The 27,056-nt window shown below is 39.9% G+C and overlaps 2 protein-coding genes across 4 annotated transcripts in view; one reads left to right on the forward strand and one right to left on the reverse strand.

Moving 5' to 3' along the window:
* The window catches only part of RTN4IP1 (reticulon 4 interacting protein 1), a 110,075-nt gene that overhangs the window by 12,842 nt on the left and 70,177 nt on the right, over positions 1-27,056 (forward strand). The window lies entirely within an intron of this gene.
* Positions 18,067-27,056, reverse strand: part of QRSL1 (glutaminyl-tRNA amidotransferase subunit QRSL1) — a 32,318-nt gene continuing 23,328 nt past the window's right edge. For 2 of the 3 annotated variants that reach the window (XM_007190645.2, XM_057527802.1), the window contains 3 exons: positions 26,808-26,925; positions 22,559-22,764; positions 18,067-19,929 (listed from right to left, as the gene is read on the reverse strand). In XM_007190645.2, coding sequence (XP_007190707.2) covers positions 19,712-19,929; positions 22,559-22,764; positions 26,808-26,925 — 542 coding nt within the window. In that variant the 3' untranslated portion in view covers positions 18,067-19,711. Of the gene's footprint in view, positions 19,930-22,558; positions 22,765-26,807; positions 26,926-27,056 lie in introns of those variants that run through there. The other variant, XM_007190646.3, reaches the window with a different exon arrangement.

Raw genomic sequence — 27,056 nt, forward strand, 5'->3', positions numbered from 1 at the left:
GTGTAGAGTCTCCATTCTGTATTCCCAGACTTAGTTCCTCAAAAACTTCTTTGTTGCCGGCTTCCTGGGCTCCTGTCTTAAGATTCAGAGTAAATGCAGCAAGTCCTATGTAATCTAGTTTCGGTTTAAGCAAACTCCACTGACCAGAACAACTGATGGGAAATGTCGGTAACTCTTGGAAAAGTATGCTAAGTTTAAATGATGGTGCATGGAGCGGCAGGGTGTATGTAATGTCCTTCATAAAAATTCTGGTCAGCCCCTGTGAAGATTAAAAAGTATTTTATACATTTCAAGTGATAATGTAGAGTTTTTGCTCTCTGTAGCTTTTATTATTTTTATTTAAAAAAAAATGACAGCTTGGGACTTCCCTGGTGACGCAGTGGTTAAGAATCTGTCTGCCAGTGCAGGGGACGTGGGTTCGAGCCCTGGTCCGGGAAGATCCCACATGCTGCAGAGTAACTAAGCCCATGCGCCACAACTACTGAGCCTGCGCTCTAGAGCCTGCAAGCCACAACTACTGAAGCCCGTGTGCCTAGAGCCTGTGCTCTGCAACAAAGAGAAGCCACTGCAATGAGAAGCCCACGCACTATAATGAAGAGTAGCCCCCGCTCGCCGCAACTAGAGAAAGCCCACGTGCAGCAACGAAGACCCAACACAGCCAAAAATAAATAAATAAATTTATTTAAAAAAAAAAAAAAAGACAGCTTACCTTCAGAACAACTGTATGGAATGTTCCGTAAGACCCAAAGTCCATTTCTTACTGATTCCACATGCATCCTGTTTCACTCTTTGGTTCACACATTCTTCCTAACACTAACCATTCATCTAAGCCAGCATTTGAGATGGGAATTGAAATATTTTCAACAAATCCAAATTCAAATTCCACCGTATGAGTTTTGGTCAAATGTGCCAGTTAAACAATTATGTTTACTAGGACTAACTCTTAAATGTCAGTAAAGGATTTTTAAAAGGCATAAAGGTACAAAACCTGTGAGTGGAAGAAAAAATGAGGTGGCATCCAAAAACTAGAAGCTAGAAGAAATATTTAAACTGATTTAGGTCAGAGTTTCTCAACAGGGTACTGTTGACATTTGGGGCCAGCTAATTGTTTATTGTAAAAAGCTGTTCTGGGCCTTGTAGGCCTGGCAGCATCCCTAGCTTCAACCCACTAGATGCTGGTAGCATCTCCTCCCCAATTGTGACAACCAAAAATATCTCCAGTATTGTCAAATGTCTCCTGAGTGCAAAGTTGTCCCTGGTTGATAACCATTGATTTAGGGAATCAGAAAAAACCAAAAGTATCTCTAAGGGAGAGTCCAGAAGCAGGTTTGCTCTCGCCAGAGAATTCCCCAAAGGCTAGGAGCAAGAGGCACCAGGCAGAAAACCCTATCCTCCAGCTGCCAGCAATTCATTCTTTGGAGAGGCTGAGAAGGTGAAGTAAAGGTTTCATACTGAATGTGGGTATTATGTAAGAATCTAATAAAGGGATTCAAGCCTCTTGCTCGACTCAGCTCTAAGAACGTAGACATCCACATATGCATTATCCAGGCACGTGACTGGAGGATTCTTATGAGAAACTGACCAAGCCTGGCCAGATCACCCTAAGCCCTACAGTAGAATCTATCAGTCAATAATCTCTCCCTCCTCTCCTTCCCCATAGCTTCTAAACATAGATTTTCAGTGCCCCATTCTCATGAAACAGACAGCCGAGGGAGGCCAGGTATTTTAAGAAAACCTCCAGTATGAAAGAGAAAAAAAGAAACAAGAAGAAAGAAGGAACTTGGGGAAAACAGAAATATTATAGGGAGCAGTTGAAGATTTCAAAAACATTATAAGTGAAGCTTCCTTTCCCAGATCTTGGTTTCTAAATACCATTCTCCGTGGGGCTGGGTATACAGAAACATCTTCTTGTGCCAGAAAATAAAGAAATGCTCAAAGAACAACGAGACCATGAAAAACCAAACAGGAGCTATCTTGAATGGGTGTCTCCTGGCCAAAATGGGGACAATTTGAGCATAAAAATAAGAGTATTAAAATAGGAATCCATGAGTCCAGATTGAGATAGACAAATGAGGGAGAAAGGAAAGCCCTTCCTTTCATAGACTATTAGCTAATAATTGTAGAAGGAATATGGAAATAGATAAGCACTATTTGGCAACCCACTCAATGGTAGCTGATACAGACAAAGTCATCAATGGAGGCTAAGGCTGGTGGGTGGATGTTTGGTGAGGAACAGATATTGGCATACTCTCAGAATATCTTTGCACAAAGTACCAATCAAATACAAAGGGGGAAGTGGTGACTTCACAGTGGAGAAAACTAGCAGATACCAAATGATAGGAAAACAAGGTTAATATCACCAGTAGTGGGATGGGTCCACATTGTTCACCTGATGTGAGGTACCAAGAAAGAGCACAGCATCATTTTTGTAGTATTCTTTCCAAGAGTCTATGGCTCAAGTCCGGTCATGGGGAAGCATTGGACACACCCAGGATGATGATCAACCTATAAAATGAAAGGCTTGTGCTCTTTTTTTTTTTATAAATTTGTTTATATTTTTGGCTGCATTGGGTCTTTGTTGCTGCGTGTGCGGGCTTTCTCATTGTGGCGGGGGCTACTCTTCGTTGCGGTGCGTGGGCTTCTCATTGCAGTGTCTTGTTGCGGAGCACAGGCTCTAGGCATGCAGTCTTCAGTAGCTGTGGCATGAGGGGTCGGTAGTTGTGGCTCGTGGGCTCTAGGGCGCAGGCTCAGTAGTTGTGGCACATGGGCTTAGTTGCTCTGCAGCATGTGGGATCTTCCCGGTCCAGGGCTCAAACCCTTGTCCCCTGCATTGGCAGGCAGATTCTTAACCACTGCGCCACCAGGGAAGCCCCTTAAGACTGTTGATGACTTGAGAGACAGGGAAAGACTGTGGAACTGTTTTAGACTGACACATAAATATGATTCCATATGAGATTCTAGGCCTTAAAAGAAAAAGAGGGGCTGTTTAGACAGTTGGTGGAATTTAAATGGGGTCTAGGAAATACACTGCATCTGATACAGCCTCTGTAATCAGGGCTACTTCTTGTTTACATTTAAATAGTCCACTGTTACCCTTCAAATTCTGGTTTTGTTTTTTTGTTTTTTGCAGAGGACAGATTGGTCAATTTAAATGGAGACATTATGGGGTCCACACACCACCCCTGCATTCTTTAAGTTTTTAAGAGTGGCACTAATTTCTGCCAGATTCTCTGTGATGCAATATTGTTTTTTATTTACTATCTTGGCTGTGTGTGTGTGTGTGTGTGTGTAAGTGTAAGAGGTTGGCAGTTTCAGCGCTCTCCACTTGGCCGTCTTCACTGTGATAGCTCTTATCCCACAGGCCAAGGAGGCAGAATGGTGCTATGTCAGTTACTGGGAATGTCTATCCCAAGTATACAGTCAGAGACCAGCAAAGTATTACAGATGGGTCTGCAGACCCAATAGATGCACAGTAAGCCACACCTGGGCTAGAGCTCCATTCATTTCCAGGCCACTCATATAGTCCCACTAGGGCCCACTACATACTTTGCAGGGCCCAGCACAAGCTGAACATGCAGGGCCCCTTGTTTGAAAGTTATTAAGAATTTCAAAAGGGCAATATCAGAGCATTAAACCAAGAACTAAATCACACTTAGAACCTCACAGGTCACACAAACACCCATGACACTGGCCCCCACTCTCACAGGGTTCCATGCCGATGTTTCAGGGCTCTGGGCATTAATGTCAACCTGGACCCTGTGTCCAACAGTCCTTATAGTGTTTGGGTCTTCCACTTCCCCCAGTGTAGAGTTACCCAAGTAAATGGCCATGGATCCCATTGGGGAAGGACTAGGAAATCATTACTATGAACACTTGTTGTGCCTTCCTGGGCACCTGGCCTCTCTTAATTGATGGGTTCTGGGCCCCAAAGCTGGCTCGGTTCTGTAAAATGGGCAAGGCATCTTGACTTTTCATTGGGATGACTGCCTTCATCCTCCATCCTTGATTTCTTTTGTTTGTACAGGTTAAGTAGTACCTTCTTTGGCTACTCATGCGTTTGCTTCTGGGAACACCGCGCTTATTTACCATCTCCATAACTCTATGTAGGTCAGGCCACTTGGCTGCCACTTCAACCCTACCGCGCATTACAATAATTGCATCCACCTGGCTTCTGACGGCTAAGTACCACCACTGGCCTCTGTGAGGACGGGGCTGGGGCAAAGGTGGGAGTTGTCCTATCCCTCTCACTGCTGTCAGTGAGCCGAGTTCTGTAAAGACAGCACTTCATCCCTGGTCTGTGGAGGAGAGCTACCACTGAAGTCTTAGAGCCATTGGCACTGCTCTCGCCAGCACATCGCTTATTGCTTTGGTAAATCGTGTATACTCTGGTGCCGCCCCCGAGCACGGTCATCTAGGCCTTATAGAGTACATCCACTCTAACACGCCCACTTCTCTGAGCCTTTTACCCCTTCTTCCACCATCTGACAGGGCAATGCTGGCGTTTAAACCTCACTTGATGTGGATCATTGCTTTTTCCTTACTTCCTGGGGTCATCCTGACAGCATGCTTGCACTATCTCCTGGGGTTCCTGCCAGGGTGTTGAATCCAAAGTAATGTTTGCCTGCTTTGATCCAACACCCTCTGAATCCTGTCCCATGGATTCTCTCCCGGCCCTGCCAGGACCTGTTTGCTGAGTCCTGCACTCCTCAGCTGAGTTGTGTTGTGACTTAAATCTAGTGATTGGCCTGGTGGCCAGGCTGGGAGGTTGGGGCAGATCTGAGGGGGTCGTGCTGTTTCATAGGTGTGTGGCCTTCAAATTGTCTTCTAGAAGAGGGGAGGACTAGCCCATAATAGGGAGGGATGGACCAGTTCTGCAGGTGCCTCAATCCAGAGGTCTCCATCCTATCCTCAGGCTCCTATTGTTTTTTTTTTTTTTTTTTAAAGGATTTTCTTATTTATTTATTTATTTATTTATTTATTTTTGGCTGTGTTGGGTCTTCGGTTCGTGCGAGGGCTTTCTCCAGTTGCGGCAAGCGGGGGCCACTCTTCATCGCGGTGCGGGGACCGCTCTTCATCGCGGTGCGCGGGCCTTTCTCTATCGCGGCCCCTCCCGTCGCGGGGCACAGGCTCCAGACGCGCAGGCTCAGCAATTGTGGCTCACGGGCCCAGCCGCTCCGCGGCATGTGGGATCTTCCCAGACCAGGGCTCGAACCCGTGTCCCCTGCATTAGCAGGCAGATTCTCAACCACTGCGCCACCAGGGAAGCCCTCCTATTGTTTTTTTAACCAGGGCCCTGACCTTGGCAGAGCAAGCCTGCCTTGTCTGAGAGATTAACTTTTTTGGAGCTCTGCTACCCTTATGATTAAGTCCTGAGCCTGGTCCTCAGCTTTCTCTACATCTTTGCTACAGGAGAAAAAAGATTTTTTACGTGCTACCAAGGAGGCCTTCTGGCTTTCACATTTTCACACTTTATAAAGTCAATTAATCACTCTTAGTCTGTTATCTTTTTCCAAAGCATGAATTGAGTTTAGCGATAGCCACTTTCACTGTCCTTTTATCAATATTATCATTTTCCCCCTATTGCTCAAATGCCTGACACAATGCATCAGCTAGTGCTTTTGCTACCACCAGTGAATGTTTAACAATTGCACTGTTACCTTGTGCTGTCTGCTTCCCCTTCCACCAACACTGGGGCTCTGCCAATCAGACGGCAGATCCACCTCCAAAATCCCATCCTAGCAACTGCTTTCTCAGACCATTTCTGGTACCCACTGTCACAGGTTGCGTTCCTTGGAAGGAGCCTCGGAGACAGAGATTGGCGGGCAGGAGGTTTATTAGGGAGAACTCTTGAGATCAATACCTGTGGGAAGGAAGAAAAGCAAGGAAGCAGGATTGGGCAGATGAAAAATTTGGCCTTAATAAAGGCCTTAGCTGAACCCGTAGGGAGCTCTAAAGCTGGGCTGGCCCTTGAGAATTGTCCCAAGTTGCAGTGAGGGCCTTTTACTTCCATGCTGAGCAGTCATTGAATGACAGCCACTCACCATGTCTGGGAAGGGGTCTTGACATCTATGAGCCGACTCTCAGAAGCTAATTCCAAGGCTGCTGGTGGAGAGGCGTCTGCCAGCAGTGCCTCCAGCAGCTGGGGGATATATTCTGTACTAAGGAGGGAGCTGGGTGGCTCATCACAGCATCCACTGCAGCTTACTTGTAATAATGTAATTGCTAAGTTTTTATCTAACCAAAAATTATGCTGTAATTGAAAGAAGGAACGTGTGTGTTTTGTGTGTGTGTATGAGGTTGAGGACTGTAAATTTAAAAACCTCCCTTTATATGATAGGAAGCCAATAGATTAGATCTCAAATTTTGTTTAAAAAATTAAAACAACGAGAGGCCGCGATAGTGAGAGGCCCACGCACCGTGATGAAGAGTGGCCCCCGCTTGCCACAACTAGAGAAAGCCCTCGCACAGAAATGAAGACCCAACACAGCCATAAAGAAAGAAAGAAAGAAAGAGAAATTAAAAAATTAAAAAATTAAAAATTAAAACAAAAAAATCTGTTATGACAGAGACTCCACAAATGGTGTCACTTATTCAGGTATTCCTCTTTTCCCCTTATTACAAACACTGCTTTGTCTACCCACCAGGATAATGTTATTTCTAAAAAATTTTTCCAGTAATTTTTTTTTAAATAAATTTATTTATTTTATTTTATTTTTATTTTTGGCTGTGTTGGGTCTTCGTTGCTGCACGCCGGCTTTCTCTAGCTGCGGCAAGCGGGGGCTACTCTTCGTTGCGGTGTGTGGGCTTCCCATTGCGGTGGCTTCTCTTGTTGCAGAGCACAGGCCCTAGGTGTATGGGCTTCAGTAGTTACGGCACACAGGCTCGGTAGTTGTGGCTCGCAGGCTCTAGAGCACAGGCTCAGTAGTTGTGGCGCACGGGCTTAGTTGCTCCGTGGCATGTGGGATCTTCCTGGACCAGGGCTCGAACCCATGTCCCCTGCATTGGCAGGCGGATTCTTAACCACTGTGCCACCAGGGAAGCCCTCCAGTAATTTTTTAATGATAAAGGCATCTTTAAAATTTTCCTTTTGCTGGACAGAAAGCTAAACCACAATTCAGTGCTGGACACTTGGCAACCTTAGTGCAGGTGAAGACAAAAAGAATTAAACAAATCTGATATATTTAGAAGGGATTGGTTGCCTCTTTGTTAACAAGGAATGATAATGGGCCACTTATGTGGCCCACTTATATTATCTGAACATAATACAAATGTTCTTTCCCATTAACTAAATAGTATTAAATTGAATGTATATACCATGATTATTTAATCATTAAAGGGCCTTCAGGTTGTTTCCAATCCTTTGCTACTATAAGCAAACCTGTAATAGGGCTTTCTTTTATGTTTACATCTTTGCTACATTTGGAATTTATTTTGGAGTAAGAGGTGAAGTAGGGAATACAGTTTTTTTTCTAGAAGTCTAGTCCTAACATGATTTATTGAATAATTCCTCTTCACCACTGATTTGAAATGCCTCCTTTATCACATGCAAAATTTTTATAGGTGTAGGAGTAAGTTTCTAGAATTCCTATTCTGTTTTATTTATTATATAGCAGTCTATTCAAACACTTGAATTATTATAGCCTTGTAATGTGTTTTAATATCTTATAGAACTGTTCCCCTTATTACTATTCTTTCTCAGAATTTTCCTGGCCTTTATTGCTTGTTTATTTTTTCATAGGGCCTATGGAAAATAATTCCAAATTGGCTCTTTCCCTCCAAATTTCAAGTGACTACTGACGACTTGGGATATGACTAATGTTACTAATCAACCGAATTTAAAATTTTCTTTGTTATTAAAATTTAAATAGTTACGTGTGGCTAGTGGCTGCTGTGTTGGACAAAGCGATTCTAACAGATTCTTATTTGTATATAGAAAGATTACTTATTTCTGAACATTAATTTTGTATCCTGCAACCTTACCAAATTCATTGATTAGCTCTAGTAGTTTTCTGGTGGCATCTTTAGGATTCTCTATGTATAGTGTCATTTCATCTGCAAACAGTGACAGTTTTACTTCTTCTTTTCCAATTTGTATTCCTTTTATTTCTTTTTCTTCTTTGATTGCTGTGACTAGGACTTCCAAAACTATGTTGAATAAGAGTGGTGAGAGTGGACATCCTTGTCTTGTTCCTGATCTTACTGGAAATGCTTTCAGTTTTTCACCATTGAGTATGATGCTTGCTGTGGGTTTGTCATATATGGCCTTTATTATGTTGAGGTAAGTTCCCTCTATGCCCATTTTCTGGAGAGTTTTTATCATAAATGGGTGTTGAATTTTGTCAAAAGTTTTTTCTTCATCTATTGAGATGATCATATGGCTTTTATTCCTTAATTTGTTAATGTGGTGTATCACATTGATTGATTTGCATATATTGAAGAATCCTTGCATCCCTGGGATAAATCCCACTTGATCATGGTGTATGATCCTTTTAATGTGCTGTTGGATTCTGTTTGCTAGTATTTTGTTCAGGATTTTTGCATCTATGTTCATCAGTGATATTGGTCTATAATTTTCTTTTTTTGTGATATCTTTTTCTGATTTTGGTATCAGGGTGATGGTGGCCTCATAGAATGAGTTTGGGAGTGTTTCTCCATCTGCAATTTTTTAGAAGAGTTTGAGAAGGATGGGTGTTAGCTCTTCTCTAAATGTTTAATAGAATTCGCCTGTGAAGCTATCTGGTCCTGGGCTTTTGTTTGTTGGAAGATTTTTAATCACCGTTTCAATTTCATTACTTGTGATAGGTCTGTTTATATTTTCTAATTCTTCCTGGTTCAGTCTTGGAAAACTGTACCTTTCCAAGAATTTGTCCATTTCTTTGTGGTTGTCCATTTTTTTGGCATATAGTTGTTTGTAGTAGTCTCTTATAATCCTTTGTATTTCTGCATTGTCAGTTGTAATTTCTCCTTTTTCATTCCTAATTTTATTGATTTGAGTCCTCTCTTTTTTTCTTGATGAGTCTGGCTAATGGCTTATCAATTTTGTTTATCTTCTCAAAGAACCAGCTTTTAGTTTTATTGATCTTTGCTATTGTTTGCTTCGTTTCTATTTCATTTATTTCTGCTCTGATCTTTATGATTTCTTTCCTTCTACTAACTTTGGGTTTTCTTTGTTCATCTTTCTCTAGTTGTTTTAAGTGTAGGGTTGGATTGTTTATTTGAGATTTTTCTTGTTTCTTGAGGTGAGATTGTACTGCTATAAACTTCCCTCTTAGAACTGCTTTTGCTGCATCCCATAGGTTTTGGGTCGTCGTGTTTTCATTGTCATTTGTTTCTATGTATTTTTAAATTTCTTCTTTGATTTCTTCAGTCATCTCTTGGTTATTTAGTAGCGCACTGTTTAGTCTCCATGTATTTGTGTTTTTTAGTTTTTTCCTGCAATTGATTTCCAATCTCATAGCGTTGTGGTCAGAAAAGATGCTTGATATGATTTCAGTTTTCTTAAATTTTCCGAGGCTTGATTTGTGATCCAGGATGTGATCTATCCTGGAGAATGTTCCATGTGCACTTGAGAAGAAAGTGTATTCTGCCACTTTTGGATGGAATGTTCTATAAATATCAATTAGATCTATCTGGTCTATTGTGTCATTTAAAGCTTGTGTTTCCTTATTTATTTTCATTTTGTATGATCTGCCCATTGGTGAAAGTGGGGTGTTAAAGTCCCCTACTATTATTGTGTTACTGTCAATTTCTCCTTTCATGGTTGTTAGCATTTGCCTTATGTATTGAGGTGCTCCTATGTTGGGTGCATATACATTTATAAGTGTTCTATCTTCTTCTTGGATTGATCTTTTGATCATTATGTAGTGTCCCTCCTGTCCCTTGTAAGAGTCTATTTTAAAGTCTATTTCATCTGATACGAGTATTGCTACTCCAGCTTTCTTTTGATTTCCATTTGCATGGAATATCTTTTCCCATCCCTTCACTTTCAGTCTGTATGGGTCCCTAGGTCTGAAGTGGGTCTCTTGTAGACAGCATATATATGGGTCTTGTTTTTGTATCCGTTCAGCCAGTCTGTGTCTTTTGGCTGGGGCATTTAATCCATTTACATTAAAGGTTATTATCGATATGTATGTTCCTATTACCATTTTCTTAATTGTTTTGGGTTTGTTTTTTGTGGGTCTTTTTCTTCTCTTGTGTTTCCTGCTTAGAGAAGTTTCTTTAGCATTTGTTGTAAAGTTGGTTTGTTGGTGCTGAATTCTCTTAGCTTTTGCTTGTCTGAAAAGCTTTTGAGTTCTCCATCGAATCTGAATGAGATCCTTACTGGGTAGAGTAATCTTGGTTGTAGGTTTTTCTCTTTCATCACTTTAAGTATATCCTGCCACTCCCTTCTGGCCTGAAGAGTGTCCGCTGAAAAATCAGCTGATCACTTTATGGGGATTCCTTATGTATGCTATTTTTTGTTTTTCCCTTGCTGCTTTTAATATTTTTTCTTTGAATTTAATTTTTGTTACTTTGATTAATATGTGTCTCGGTGTGTTTTTCCTAGGGTTTATCCTGTATGGGATTCTCTGTGCTTCCTGGACTTGGGTGACTATTTCCTTTCCCATGTTAGGGAAGTTTTTGACTGTATAATCTCTTCAAATATTTTTCAGACCCTTTCTTTTTCTCTTCTTCTTCTGGGACCCCTATAATTCAAATGTTGGTGCATTTAGTATTGTCCCAGAGGTCTCTGAGATTGTCTTCAATTCTTTTCATTCTTTCTTCTTTATTCTGCGCCTCAGCAGTTATTTCCACCATTTTATCTTCTAGCTCACTTATTCGTTCTTCTGCCTCAGTTATTCTGCTATTGATATAGATTCCTTCTAGTGTATTTTTCATTTAGTTATTGTGTTGTTCACCTCTGTTTGTTTGTTCTTTAGTTCTTCTAGATCTTTGTTAAGCATTTCTTGTATTTTCTCAATCCGTACCTCCATTCTATTTCCAAGATTCTGGATCATCATTACTGTCATTATTCTGAATTCTTTTTCAGGTAGATTGCCTATTTCCTCTTCATTTATTTGGTCTTGTAGGTTTTTACCTTGCTCCTTCATCTGTGACATTTTTTTGCCATCTCATTTTTTTTTTAAATGAGTGGGATTGTTTTCCTTTTCTACTGGTTGTTTGGCCTGAGGCTTCCAACACTGGAGTTTGTAGGCTCTTGGGTAGAGCTGTGTCTTGGTGCTGAGATAAGGAACTCCGTGAGACCTCACTCCAATGAATATTCCCTGGGGTCTGAGGTTCTCTGTTGGTCCAGTGGTTCGGACTCGGAGCTCCCACCACAGGAGCCCGACCCTGGGTTCATGAACCAAGATCCCGCAATCTGCCTGGGGCGGGAAAAAAAAGAGAACAATAACGAAGTAAAAAATAAAATTAGACTAGGAAACTAACAGATATGTTAGGAAGAATTTTAAATTAAAATATAGATGAATGAAGGTACATCAGTACCACAATAGTAAAAAAAGAGGAGGAGGGAAAAGAAAAAAAAAAGGTGGGGGGGAAGGCCTTGGCTGTGCAGGGCGGGGCCTAAGCAAGGGTGGGGTTTGGGTGGTGGACGGGGCCAATGCTCAGGACCCACAGGGCTGGAAAAGGCCCTGAGGGCTGTAGGGGGTGGGGCTTAGGCTCAAGGAACAGAAGGGGCCCAGGCGTGCCCCCCACCCCTAGTCTCAGAGGGCAGAGGACCTCACCTGGGAGCCCAGCAGGCTTCCTGGGCTCGAGTGGGCAGGGCAAACACCCTCCTCTCCTCTCCTCTTCCTCCAGTCTGGGAGAGCCTCTCCCGCCTGCCTCTCCTGATCCCCCTGGCCTCCCTCCTATGCCCCCAAGGACCTACGTGGCATGGAGGGGGCTCTGAGGGCAGGGGATCAGCCTGGGAGCTCAGCAGTCTCCCCGGCCCCAGTGAGCCAGGCAATCACCCTCTGCTCCTCTCCCGCTCTTCCCAGAGAGTCCCTCCTGCCTGCCTCTCCTGATCTCCCTGGCCTCAGAGGCGCCAATCCTGTCTGGCCTCCACTTCTCCTCCCCCCTCAGTCCCACTGTGTCCTACCGGTTCACTTTGGGGTTCCTCCCATCTCCTTGGGCATCAGAGTCCCCCACCAGCAGCCGTTAGGCCCCCTAGTTGTGGGGAGACGCTAACTCTGTGTCTTCCCACCTGCCATCTTGACTCCGCCTCATTACAGGTACATTTGATATGTGACACCAAAGGCAAAAGCCACAAAAGCAAAAATAGATACATTAACCTTGGATAAAATAAAAAACTTTACTGCTTTTAAGAAAACCATCAAGAACATGAAAAGACAATTCACAGAATGGGAGAAAATATTTGCAAATCACATATCTGATAAGGGACTTGTGTCCAAAATATATCTTTTAAAAAACCTCTTAAACTCAATGATAAAAAGACAAACCAATTTTAAAATGAGCAGAGGATTTAAATACACATTTCTTCCCCCCACCAAAATATATATGTGTGTGTGTGTGTGTGTGTGTGTGTGTGTGTGTATATATATATATATATATATATATATATATATATATATATATATATATATAATTGTCCAGTCAGCACATGAAAAGATACTCAATATCATTAGTTATTAGAAAAATGCAAATCAAAACCACAGTGAGATATCACTTCACTCTCACTGGGATTGCTAAAATAAAAAAGACAGACAATAACAAGGGTTAGCAAGAATATGGAGAAATTGGAACCCTCATATATTGCTGGTGGGAATGTAAAACGGTGCAGCCACTTTGGAAAAGTTTGGCCGTTCCTCAAAAAGTTAAACACAGTTGAGGATACGGGGAGGGGGAAGGGTAAGCTGGGACAAAGTGAGAGAGTGGCATGGACATATATACACTACCAAATGTAAAATAGATAGCTAGTGGGAAGCAGCCGCATAGCACAGGGAGATCAGCTCGGTGCTTTGTGACCACCTAGAGGGGTGGGACAGGGAGGATGGGAGGGAGTCGCAAGAGGGAAGAGATATGGGGATATATGTATATGTATAGCTGATTCACTTTGTGATACAGCAGAAACTAATACACCATTGTAAAGCAATTATACTTCAATAAAGATGTTTAAAAAAAATAGTTAAACACAGTTACCATATTACTCAGCAATTCCACACCTAGGTATATATACAAGCAAAATAAAAACACATGTACATGAATGTGTACATTTGTACATGAATATTCATAGCAGCATTATTCATTACCAAAATGGAAACAATCCAAATGTCCATCAACTGATGAATAAATTGACATGTGATATGTCTACAAATTGGAAAATTATTCAACCATAAAAACAATGAGATATTGATACATGCTTCAACATGGATGAATCTTGAAAACATATTAAATGAAAGAAGCTAGACACAAAAGGTCACATGCTGTATGATTCCATTTATATGTCATGTCCAGGAGAGGCAAATCCATAGAGACAGAAAGTAAATTCGTGGTTGCCAGGGGCTGGGAGTAGAGTGGAACGGGAAGTGACTGCTAATGGGTGTGGGGTTTCTTTGTGGGATAATAAAAACGTTCTGGAATCTTGTGGTAATGGTTGCACAACTATGTGAAGTATGACACCATTTTTATTAATAAAAATAGATATGTATATACATATACATACATCTAGATGGTGAGATAGTAAGTGATTTTTATTTTTTTGTGCATGTGCTTTTCTGTTGTCTCCCACCAGGGGACAAGCATTACCTTTGTAACTAGAGAAAACAAACCTCTTAAAATCAATTCGAATCAAATTCAAAAACTGAGATCTTGCATTTCCTGAATAACATTTTAGGTGACCCAGTGCAGATTACATTCATATGAAATTCTAGAATAAGCAAAACTAAATTGTGTTGGGGGAAAAAACCAGAAGAATGGTTGCCTCTGGAGGGGTGAGAGCAGGAATTAACTAGGAAGGGGCATAAGGAAATTTTCTGGGGTGACAGAAATTACAGTAATGGTCTATATGTTGACAGGGGTTTATGTTACACAAGAGCATGCACTTGTCAAAACTCAGGGAACGTACACTTAAGACTTGTGCATTTTGTTGTATATAAGTTTTACTTAAAACCCATAAACAAATATTGAACTCAAGTTAATGATAGGTATGCTTAAGTATTTAGGGTAAACTGTACTTTGAGATATATATTTTTAAAATAAGGTGGATTAATGGATGAATAGGGATAATAGAGGATAGATATGTGATAAAATAAATACAGTAAAATGTCAATGGTAGAATATAGCTGGTGGGTATGTGAGTGTTCAGTGCTTTGTATTTGAAAATTTTCATAACTAAACATGGGGGGAGCAGGGATAGACTTCGCTGTCTGTTCTGACTCCCCAAGCTCCATCTAACTTGCCTCTTTTCCCACTACCTGTTAGGTACTTCTCCTTGATTGTGGAATTCATCTTCAGCCCCTACAGATCATTCCTGCTTTCCTTGTTTTTATTAAGCTTAACATCATTTTTCTAGTTGAGAGCACTTCTCAGTATAAAAATCATGTTTCTTTCCCTCCTTTCTCCCATACCCTCGAATCCAATTGAGCTCTAAATTCTTCTGATTTTCACTTTATAATATCTCTCTCTCTTTCCCATTAACACTACCTTAATTCTGCACCAATTACCTGCATTCTAGTGGCCATTTCCATGGAGGACTAAAGTGGGATAGCTAAGAAAATAATTCATATGTAACTTGCTCCATGTCTTTTTACATGCTTGTGATAGAATTGTTCAAATAGTATACTGTATTAGAATTTATTTGGTTATTATAAGCCTTAAAACTCTGAATTCCGGCCTTGCATCCTTTTAGTTTGTATGTTAGTGATTTGTATGTTAGTGATTTAGATGCATACACTCTTGTCACAGAGAACAGAAAGATAAGAATTCTATACTATGATTGGCCTCTGAAGACAACTGGTCCTGCTATATGAACTATGCTAAAGTTGTCAGTTTTCACCTTGGCAGATACCTGATGCCAATTCTATCATATTATTCTGAAGGTCCATTTTACAACTAATTTCTCTTGGAAGATTCACCAAGGAGTGAAATTGTTTAACCAACAGATGCTCTAGGGGTACTTCATTAACTTTTCCCCCTTTATGGCTAGACTAGCTGGCTGTAGGGAACATCAACCCTAAATTTTTCCCATGTTAAAATAATTGGAGCTAAGATGTAGTATTTCGGGGCCCCAACGATCTATGTATCTATGTGTTGGAATGGAACTAGGTTTTATGAGGAAGAACTTGGCTCTGTCGAAAGCATTTTCCCCACAGGATATGGGATAGCCACATTTTGGGAGGCTTCATTCTTTTTTTTTTTATTTTTATTTTTAATTTTTATTTATTGGCTGTGTTGGGTCTTCGTTTCTGTGCGAGGGCTTTCTCTAGTTGCGGCAAGTGGGGGCCACTCTTCATCGCGGTGCGCAGGCCTCTCACTATCGTGGCCTCTCTTGTTGCGGAGCACAGGCTCCAGACGTGCAGGCTCAGTAGTTGTGGCTCACGGGCCTAGTTGCTCCGCGGCATGTGGGATCTTCCCAGACCAGGGCTCGAACCCGTGTCCCCTACATTAGCAGGCAGATTCTCAACCACTGCGCCACCAGGGAAGCCCTGGGAGGCTTCATTCTTAACATGTCAGTCCTGCTTTCACTTGGTTGGCAGAGCACAGGGGCCTTTTAAAAAACCTCCAGGCAGATGAATGGATAAAAAAGATGTGGCACATATATACAATGAAATATTACTCAGCCATAAAAAGAAACGAAATTGAGTTATTTGTAGTGAGGTGGATGGACCTAGAGTCTGTCATACAGAGTGAAGTAAGTCAGAAAGAGAAAAACAAATACCATATGCTAACACATATGTATGGAATCTAAAAAAAAAAAAAGGTTCTAAAGAACCTAGGGGTGGGACAGGAATAAAGATGCAGAGAATGGACTTGAGGACACAGGGATGGGGAAGGGTAAGCTGGGATGAAGTGAGAGAGTGGCATTGACATATACACACTACCAAATGTAAAATAGATAGCTAGTGGGAAGCAGCCGCATAGCACAGGGAGATCAGCTCGGTGCTTTGTGACCACCTAGAGGGGTGGGATAGGGAGGGTGGGAGGGAGACACAAAAGGGAGGGGATATGGGGATATATGTATATGCAGAGCTGATTCACTTTGTTATAAAGCAGAAACTAACACACCATTGTAAAGCAATTATACTCCAATAAAGATGTTAAAAAAACAAAAAAAGACCTCCAGGACTTTGAACCCTGTGTTAGCCAATTCTTTATTATAGGCTCATGGAAATTGCTTTAAAAACGCACAGTCCATCAGTTCTTCCAGATATTTTAAACTTTATCTGCAGAGGAAGCCAGATCATCAGAGAGCTATATAGCTGGTCTCTAGCATAAGTTTTCAGTAAATTGCAATTTGGCCGTATTAGTTTAATGTGTATCTTTAGCGTCCATGGGAAAATGATAATTTCATGATTGTATGCATGTATTTATAGCTCCAAACTTTTGAATACTTATTCTGTGTTGTTATGCTGGGTGCTTTAAGTGCATCATTTAAATTTAATCCTCCCAACCCTCCCTTGGAGTAAATATTACCTCCATTTTACAGGTCAGGATACTGAAGCTCAGACAGGTTACACAGCTCGTAAATGGCAGTAATAGGATTCAAACCCAGGTATATCTGATTTTTAAATCTGGTGGCCTTACCCACTAGGAAAGCAATTGGGAAATTTCCCACCATATCACACTGTACAGCCTTAGCATCTGTATAAATACCTTGACAAGCATTGTTAACTTGTAATCTTATTCCTGGTTTTAACCTTTTCCCCTATTTTTATCAATTCAGTGATTTCCTCAACTATTTACTTTTACAACATTGTAATAATAAATTTTTAATAAAGTTCCTAAAGTCCTTTTGGATTTATATTCCATTGAGGTACAAAGAAAAAGAAATGAAAGCCCCTCTGAAATCCCGTAATTACTTTTATTTAATGTTGGCTGGGGTTTTCTCGTGTTATTTGCTTTCATTAAATTTTCAGGTTTTTGTTCTAGTGTACACACTGCTAAAGTTATGAAATAACTGAGGAAAGCCTTCTACTTTAAACTGTCCTCTGGTGCTTCTAAACGCAATGAATAAATTTTACCCCAGGCTTGCACAGGCAACACATATTTAGCCTCAGCATAATCAGATATTTGAGGAAAGGGAGGGAGAGTAAAAGTAGTTAATAAATCAAAGTTCATAATAGAAACTATTGTGAAAACCCCATTAGTTTGCTCCCTTACTTAAACTGGAACAGGGTATGACACAGTTTACAGAATCCCCGAGGTCTACTTTTTGGTGCCCTGTAACCAGATCTCTTTTCACTGTTCTTCAGATCCTGTTCTAAAATCCTAAAGATATATCTTGTCCGCTGTAGAAGGTGCAGGTGATTTCCTCATAGGAATCACCATTCTTCGTCATTTTTAGAAGCTCCTCTTCTGTACCATGCTGTCTTTTCTAGATGGCCCACTGTCCTGTGTTCCCAACCACCTGGTGTCAAATAGCCATTCAAATAGAACATTCTGCCTCCCTGGTTCCAAGCGATTTTCTTGGTAACGCTAAGTGTTGGTCAACACGGACCTGGCTTGGATTTGGCTCTGTGTGCCGTCAGGGTGCGAAGTTTTGTGAACGCATCACATTTTTTCACTCTAGCAATGCTTTGTTTCGCTGTCTTATCAAGGCACTCATCTTACACTCGCAGCCACCTTCACCTTTCTGACGTGCTCTGCTGTGGCAGCCCTGCTGCTAACAATTTCAGGGTTTAATCAGCTGAGACACAGAAACCATTTTCCCCTTAAACTCCCAGACAGTGATTTGGCAAAATGAGATCTACTAGATTTAGGGTAAAGATGGAAAAGAAAGAGCAGATTAGGTATCATTTCACGCTAGTTGGGTGTTACTACGTGAGAACAGTAAATGTTTCACTTCGTTATTTCCAGTTCCAATCTAGTGCAACTCAAGCAGAGATATAGGAATAAGAGAAATTACATAAATCTTCTTTGAAAAATTTTTATTTTGAATTATACACACATAAAAAAAAGACGGGCAAAGATTCATCTGCTTGCCATTTGCATCATACTACCTCCCCCAACTAAGAGTTTTCTCGTGTTATAAAGTAAAGCAATTCTCTGTCATGAATTTCTTCCTTTTTCAGGGACTCATGTCAAAATATTTAAGAATCCTAGTGGGCCTATGGGCCTGGCACAGAAAACTTTTATGTAAAGTTTATCAGATAGAGTATTTGGGAGTGGGAGGATCCCAGGGGGAGAGAAAATTATTAATGAAAAGTACCAGGCAGGTTAAACTCTCACCACTCAACATCCTAGTGGTTCGGGAAGGTTCTGCCTATGTTTTTCCTTCATGTCTTTCATATTTAGAAAGGACTTTTTTCTTACTAAACAAAGTGAATCTGTTAAATAATAATTCAGCTCCCCACTTATACTTATCAACAATAAACAAGTGTCAAATTAGAACACATGTAAACATGACAGTGGTGTTCTGGCAAAGACAAATCCAACGATGAAATTTTATAGTGGGTAAACATATGATTTTCATCAGATTTTTTTTTTTCAGATTCTGAATACATATTCCCGTTAATGTCTCTTTGTGCTCAAGGAGCCCAAAGAGAGAGCACTTGTAAAGAAAGTCAAGAGGGTAAGAAAACCATAAGGAATAGAGAATCTGGGGTAAGGGAGGAGGTCCATGGGCTTCTTCTCTTTGGCATCCTCACCAAATTATACACAAGTTTTTCATATGGGCTCTTACTTGTGTATCTTGAAACTTTCTCACTAAAACCATGCTCCACTAGCTACCAAGTTTCGAGTCCAGTGTGGTCTGTTAGGTCACAACAAATGTCTCTATGGCATCACTGAGCTTGTTTGTGATGGAACTAGAGTGAACTCAGTGTAACATGGAGTTACTCTGGTTCCGTGGCATGGGGCTCTGGAATGGCAGAAGTAACATTTTAACTGTTAGCAGGAAAGGAAAAAAGTTCTCAGTCATTGCAGCTCTATTCTTAGAGGAGAGTCCACACCTGGGGCTCTCCCCAGAGAGAGAGGCACACCCCCGTCTTGCAGGACTCTGGGCCCCAGAAGGTTGCACTTCCTCCTGTGCTCAGAGCTCTTCTTCTACCTGCTCTGCTCAGACTTAGAAGTGGATATTCCCATTTTATTGTTTTTGTGCATTTTTAACATCCGCTGAGGTGGCCTCCACCGCATGTTGAGCTGCCTGTCGGCTGGGCTGTCCAGGTTATCTCTGGAGGTACCACTGACTGTTTTTGTTAGTGCTTTGGTTACAAAGATGTACAAGTTTTGAGAGGTTTACTAGTACTTAGATTGCTTACAGCACAGTACAGCACTAGTACTGTAAGCAATGTTGTTTTTAATGAACATTTTTACAGAATGCATCATTTTTCAGGAACATGTATTATAATAGAAATCCTGCACTTTGTTTATACTTAGTGGATGCTTAATAAATGCTGACAGATTATTCATAAGTAATTAACTATATCACAAGAATTTTAAAAAGCGATTCCAAGGAATGACTGTGTTGACAATGAACCAAATTACAAGATCACTTGACTTTTCTAGAATATAAAATCTTTAAAAGTCATTATAATTTGCATGATAGTTATCACTATTATTTTAGAGAAACAGAAGCTAACTTTTCATTTTCAAAGATTGATGAACAATCATCCATTAGTTCCTGAAGCTGAATAACAGGAAACTGTACTCGTTTTTCAAACCATTTGGCAACTGTAAGAAGCTGCTGGTCACAAAATGCACGTCCAATAAACTGTAGTCCGATTGGCAACCCTTGGCTTGAGAGGGCCATAGGGACACTCACTGCTGGCAACCCTGAGGAAAAGAAAGAGACCCATTAAATGCTGATTAATTCTCCACCCTAAGATGCAGAGACCTCTTCCACTTTCCAGTGCCAGTAGGTACAAGACAGGATAAGGTAATAAAAAAGAATCACAAAAATTATATGTATGCTTCTGTATCTTCCTTTGTTCACTTAATATATCTTAGAAATCACTGTATATCTGTTCACATAGACCTTCTTCATTCCTTTTTTATAGTTGCATAGTATTCCATCATGTGGTTTTACCATAATTTATTCAACCATTCTTCTGTGGTTGGAGATTTTGGTTGTTTTCGGTATTTAGCTATTTCATGCCAAGTCCCAGTGAATTACCTTGTGTATTTTTTTGGTATTCCTGAACGTTTCTCAGCTGAAGAGGAACTGTTTCATCAAAAGATAAATGCATATGTAATTAGATATTTTGCCAACTTTCCCTCCAAAAAAGTTGTACCTTTTCAACTCCTATCAGCAAAATGAGTGTTTTCCTACAGCCTCACCTATAGAGTGTGTTGTTGAGTTTTTGAATTTTTGCCAATTTGTTAGATGAAAAATAGTAATTCAGGGTAGTTTTAATTTTAGTTTTGGGGCAGAGAAAGTAGGAGAGCCTGGGACATCTTGTTATGCCATAAAATAAGAAAGTTTTCAAAAATGAATGGGGGCTGGTCTAAAGGATACACAACTGTTGGTTAAATTTGAGCATCAAAAATAATGACAGTTAATTACTTATAATACATTGAATTTTTTTAAAAAAGGAAAGCTTTTTTTAAAAATTATTTTTTCTTTTTTTAAATTAATTTATGTATTTTTTGGCTGCGTTGGGTCTTCGTTGCTGCGTGTGGGCTTTCTCTAGTTGCGGCGAGCGGGGACTACTCTTTGTTGTGGTACACAGACTTCTCATTGCGGTGGCTTCTCTTGTTGCAGAGCACGGGCTCTAGCCGCGTGGACTTCAGTAGTTGTGGCACATGGGCTCAGTAGTTGTGGCACACGGGCTCAGTAGTTGTGGCTTGCGGGCTCTAGAGCGCAGGCCCAGTTGTTGTGATGCACGGGCTTAGTTGCTCCGTGGCATGTGGGATCTTCCTGGACCAGGGCTCGAACCCATGTCTCCTGCATTGGCAGGTGGATTCTTAACCACTGCGCCACCAGGGAAGACCCAGGAAAGCTGTTCTTTAGAGAAGGCTGCTAGCTAACATATGTAGAAGGAATGATAGAATTAGAAAAGTCAGCATTTTGTAATTCTCTAAGTAATATTTAATTCAGGCAAGGATCATCAATAGATGCTAAAAGTGGGTTCAAGTTTATTGGGAAACACTGTCTCAAAGTATCACATCACCACTTGCTTACAACTTACAAAAGGAAAATGTGCCTTTATAAGGAAAATATATGGTAGTTACTTCCTTAACCAAGGGATTAACTTAGCTTCCAAAAGTGGGACAAACTGATACTTAACTGTTTCTTGACATGAAGCATATGTAGTATTTGTGCCAAAAATTTTTAACTCAACCCAATCATGAGGAAGCAATACGACAAATTCAAATTACAGATGGGATATCCTACAGGTCAAGAGGACTAGACTCCTCAAGAGAGTCAATGTCACTTAAAACAAAAATTTTAAAAGGTGGGGGATTTCTTATCAGTAACTATGCAGGCCAAAAGAAAGTAGCAGGGCATTTTTTAAGTGCTAAAGAAAAGAACTGTCAAATCAGAATCATATATCCGGCAAAAATAACCTTTAAAAATGAAAGGAAAATCAAGACATTCTCAGAAGAAAGCTAAGAGAACTGGTTGCCAGCAGACCTACCCTAAAAGAATGGCTAACTGTTCTCCAAACAGAAAGGATATGGTAAAACAAAGGATCTGATACATCAGGGAGAAATGAACACAGTAAATAAAAGTATAGATAAATACAACAGACTTTTCCCTCTGTCCTTGAGTTTCCTACATTATGTTTGATGATTAAAACAAAAATTATAACAGTCTGATGTGGTTCAGACTGTTATAAAACATAGAGAACTGGGGAACTGTTCTAGACTTTAAGAGATATTATAAACAAATATATATCGGGGAAAAAACACCCTATAAAAGGCATTTTTGGTACAACTGAGTAAAGTTAAATATGAACTGTATTTGGAATATTATTGTATTTGTGTTAGGTTTCTTAGGTGTGATGATGGAATTGTGGTTATGTAGGAGGATGTCTTTATTCTTAGACGATTCATGCTAAAGTATTTAGGGGTGAAGTAACATGATGTTGAAACTTTCAAATTATTCAAATAAAAGCTAAGAGTGTGTGTGCGTTTGTGTGTGTGAAAGAGAGAGAAAGAGAGGAAGGAGAAAGCAAGTGAGGCAAGATGTTAACAAGGATGAATCCAAGCAAAGGACATATGGGTATTCAGTATACGACTTCTTCAACTTTTCTAGGTTTGAAAATTTATGTGTGTGTGGTAAGTGCAAGCATGTGCATGCCTATAAATACACACATGCACACACAAACACACATTCCTAAGCATTCCAGAAGGACAAGCTATTGCGTTTAGGGAACAATCTAGCTAGAACCTAAGTAGAAGACCAGGGTGTCTACCTAAAAATTTGAAGAAAACCAGAATGTTCTTGAGGGATCCTCACCTGCCATATTTACAGCCTGTGTAAAAATATCATTCTGAGCACTTCGTGTTCTATTGTCTTCTCTGATGAACTCCGTGTGTGGCACTGCCTCACTTAAGGTGGTAGGAGTTAGCAAGACATCCACTCCAGAGTTGAAAACATTCACAAAATCACGAGCAATGAGTCGTCTCACCTTCTGTGCTTTGACAAAATAATTCTCATAGTTTCTGTGGAAAAAAGTAGACAACACTTTAAGGGCTTTTTGTTATTTCTTTGAATCAATTCTCATGCATAAGCCTTGTTAAAAAAATAGATGACACTTTAAGGGCTTTCTGTTATTTCTTTGAATCAATTCTCATGCATAAGGCTTGTTAAAGAATCACTGGATTCTTGGCCTGTTGGAGCAGGCACCAGTAAGATTCCTAACAACACATAAAAATGAATTTTGTTCAACCGCGCTGTTACTCTAAAAGTTTGTATATCTGGAATTAATTAAAAATCACCAGTAGATGCAATTCTGCACATATAATCACAAAATATTAACACTTCCAGGGACATCATTAAACCAGAACATTCATTTTCAGGTGAGGAAAATCAAGTGCATAGCAACTAAATGACTCTCCAAAGGCTGCAAAGATTGACAGGGGTAGAGGAAGGACTAGAACTTAGGTCTCTGGAGGCTCATTCCAATCCTCTTTCTATTATTATAATGTTCTATTTCATCTATAGTTATAATTATTTTTTATTTTTATTTTTTAATAAATTTATTTATTTATCTATTTTTGGCTGTGTTGGGTCTTCGTTGCTGCACACAGGCTTTCTCTAGTTGCGGCGAGTGGGGGCCACTCCTCGTTGTGGTGTGCAGGCTTGTCATTGTGGTGGCTTCTGTTGTTGCGGAGCACGGGCCTAGGTGTGTGGGCTTCAGTAGTTGTAGCACGCGGGCTCAGCAGCTCCGCGGCATGTGGGATCCTCCCGGACCAGGGCTCGAACCCGCGTCCCCCGCACTAGCAGGCGGGTTCCCAACCACTGCGCCAACCAGGGAAGCCCTATAGTTATAATTATTATAAGGACTCTGAAGTTTTGGAAAATTCTAACATGCCATCAGAATTAGACACTAGAAAGCAGGCTCTGGAAACAGTAACTGGGGAAAGTATGCAGTGTTTGCAATTTTGTACTTTACAGACAGGTATAGCCCAGGAATGGAAATGTGAAATTCATGAAAAGATGCTTCAGGCCTGCCTGCTGAATGCGAGAAGATATTTGCAAATGCTATATCTGATAAGGGGTTAATGTCCAAAATATGCAAAGAACTCATACAACTCAACATCAAAAAAAAATAAACAACCAATTAAAAAATGGGCAGAGGCCCAGAACAGACATTTTTCCAAAGAAGACATACAGATGTGCCAACAGGCACATGAAAAGCTGCTCAACCTCACTAACCGTCAGAGAAATGCAATTCAAAACTACAAGGAAATACCACCTCACACCTTTCAGAATGGCTATTATCAAAGACAACAAATAACAAATACTTGCAAGGATGTAGGAGAAAGGGAACCTTCTTGCACTGTTGGTGGGAATGTAAAGTGGTGCAGCCACTATGGAAAAAGGTATGGCGATTCCTCAAAAAATTAAAAACAGAATTACCACACAATGCAGCGATTCCATTCCTGGGTATTTATCCAAAGAAAACCGAAACACTAATTTGAAAAGATATATGCACCCTTATGTTCATTGCAGCATTATTTACAATAGTCAAGATTTGGAAACCACCTAAGTGTCCATCAGTAGATGAATGGATAAAGATGTAGTATCAATACATATACAAAATGGAAAATTAGCCATAAAAAAGAATGAAATCTTGCCATCTGCGACAACATGGATAGACCTAGAGGGTATTATGCTAAGTGAAATAAGTCAGAGAAAGATACTGTATGATTTCACTTATCTGTGGAATCCAAAAAACAAATGAACAAACATAACTAACAGAAACAGAGTCACAGATAAACAAACAGGTGGTTGCCAGAGAAGAGGGGGGTGAGGGGCAAGGAGAGAAACAGGTGAAGGAGATTAAGAGTTATAAACTTTCAGGTATGAAATGTACAGTTTGGGGATTATAGTCAGTAATTATGTAATATCTTTGTATGGTGACAGATGACAACTAGATTTATCATGGTGATCATTTTGAAATGCAGAAAAATATCAAATCACTATGTTGTGCACCAGGAACTAACACAGTGTTGTAGGTCAATTGTACTTCAAAAACAAACTCACAGAAAAAGAGATCAGATTTGTTGTTACCAGAGGCGGGGTGTGGAGGGAGGGGGAATTGGATGAAGGTGGTCAAAAGGTACAAACTTCCAGTTATAAAATAAATAAGTACTAGGGATGTAATGCACAACATGATAAATATAATTAACACTGTGTATGTTATCCACGAACGTTGATAAGAGAGTAAATCCTAAGAGTTCTCATCATAAGAAAAAAAACTTTTCTTCCTATTTCTTTAATGGTGTGTCTATATGAGATGACAGATGTTCACGAAACTAATTGTGGTAATAAAAAAAAATAATAAAGGATATGGTTACTCCCCACCCGCCCCCCAAAAGAAAAAACGCTTACTTTACTGAAAAGATTAAGGAATTAGCCAGACATAGGCGTGACTGTAAGTCAATGATGCAAAGAAAGGGAAAAAGAAAATACTCCTTAGATCCTCCTGAAGCTGTTAATGAAGGCTGGCAAAAGTATTAACTATTCTAACTTCAGTTTCCTCACCTGAAAAATGGATATAACAACTCCAATCTTTCTGAGGACCAAATACAATGAGATAAAAATGTGAAATCTTTTTTATCCTGAAAGAATGCTATAGAAATATCAGATGTCCTTATTATCATTTGACCACAGGATCTACAGAGAGATGAATGCAGGCATCACGTATAATTTACCCAACAGTTGATGGCTTAAATCATGTACTAACAACATCTTTTTATAAAAGAACAAATACTTCTATTAAACTTCTTCCTACTTTAAATATGGTTCAAAAGCCCAACTTCTGCTTCCATCAATGATGGGAATATTAGGGATGGATTTACTCTGCCATTTTAAACAACCGAAAACTAGACAAAATGAAACAACCATTTTCAGACATTAGACAACATTAGAAGGAAAGCGAATGAACAAAGCCCTTTGATTTCCCCATTAATCAAATAATAATTTGTTTTTGTTTTCCAGCTTTATTGATATAATTGACTATAAAATTGCTGTGTGTGCGTGTGTGTGTGTATATATATATATATATATATATATATATATACACACACACACACACGCACACACACATACATACATACAATGGAATATTATTCATTATTATATATCTATATATACACACACACACACTATATTTTCTTTGTCCATTCATCTGTTGATGGACACTTAGGTTGTTTCCATGTCTTGGCTACTGTGAATAATACTTTGAGGCAGTGATTTCTTTCCTTCAGATACATACCCAGAAGTGGGATTTCTGGATCATATGGTAATTCTATCTTTAATTTTGGGGGGAATCTCCATACTGTTTTTCATAGTAGCTGTTCAAATAGTATCTTTGGAAAAAGTAATCCTAACTATTGGCCCTGAGGAGACGCACAGATGAATAAAATGCTTGCTATGTATGTATGTATGTATGCATGCATGTATGTATCTATCTATGTATCTATGTATCTATGGGACATAGAGCAAAACCCCATGAAGCTATTCGGTACAACCACTCTTGCTTTTTCACACTTCTCACATCCTCTTAGACAGACCTGGTAGTATGTAAGATGAATCCTATTCACAAGATGGTGAACAAACTTATACCAAAGTCATAGTAATCTAAAATTCTTTTTTAGAGTGAACGGATACACGATGCAAGGGAAAACTAAGTTGATTCACTACGTTTTTTAAGAGACACCAATGTAACTTCCTGCTTAAGGCTCTCAGGGCAGTCAATGTGGCAATAATAGGGGACATTTAATGAGGCTAAAATCCTTCAGGGCTTCCTACTTAGCTTGTACTAATCATTTAGCTAGAGCATCAATGATTTTGTTTGTTTTTGAATAACCAGGAGCCAAAAGTACCATAAATGGGCCTTTAATTATGATTTCTAATCTAAATCATAAGGATTTTGCTTCCTTAGCAAATATCTCAACTTATAAGACTTGACAGACATGCTGCTACTTTACTATGGAGTTTTCAAGAATGGGGGAAATTCCTAAGCTGATTATCTTACTCTTTTAATAAGAAAAAGTTTCCTGAGAGGATTCTTTCTCTCACCACGTCATTGAACCCTTCTCGTCTGGTTGCAGCATACATGGCTTCAGTAGACACATCAGTGTCACATCTGTGACCTGATAACAAAAAACAAAAACACACACACAAACACCCACAAAACATTAATTGAAAAGGAAGTAAAGTTTTGGCTGAAAAGCAGGTCTAGATTCACATTTGTGACCAATACTAAAATTTCATGAGATTGACC

Source organism: Balaenoptera acutorostrata, chromosome 14 (genome assembly GCF_949987535.1).
Source record: "Balaenoptera acutorostrata chromosome 14, mBalAcu1.1, whole genome shotgun sequence".
NCBI classification, from domain to species: domain Eukaryota; kingdom Metazoa; phylum Chordata; class Mammalia; order Artiodactyla; family Balaenopteridae; genus Balaenoptera; species Balaenoptera acutorostrata.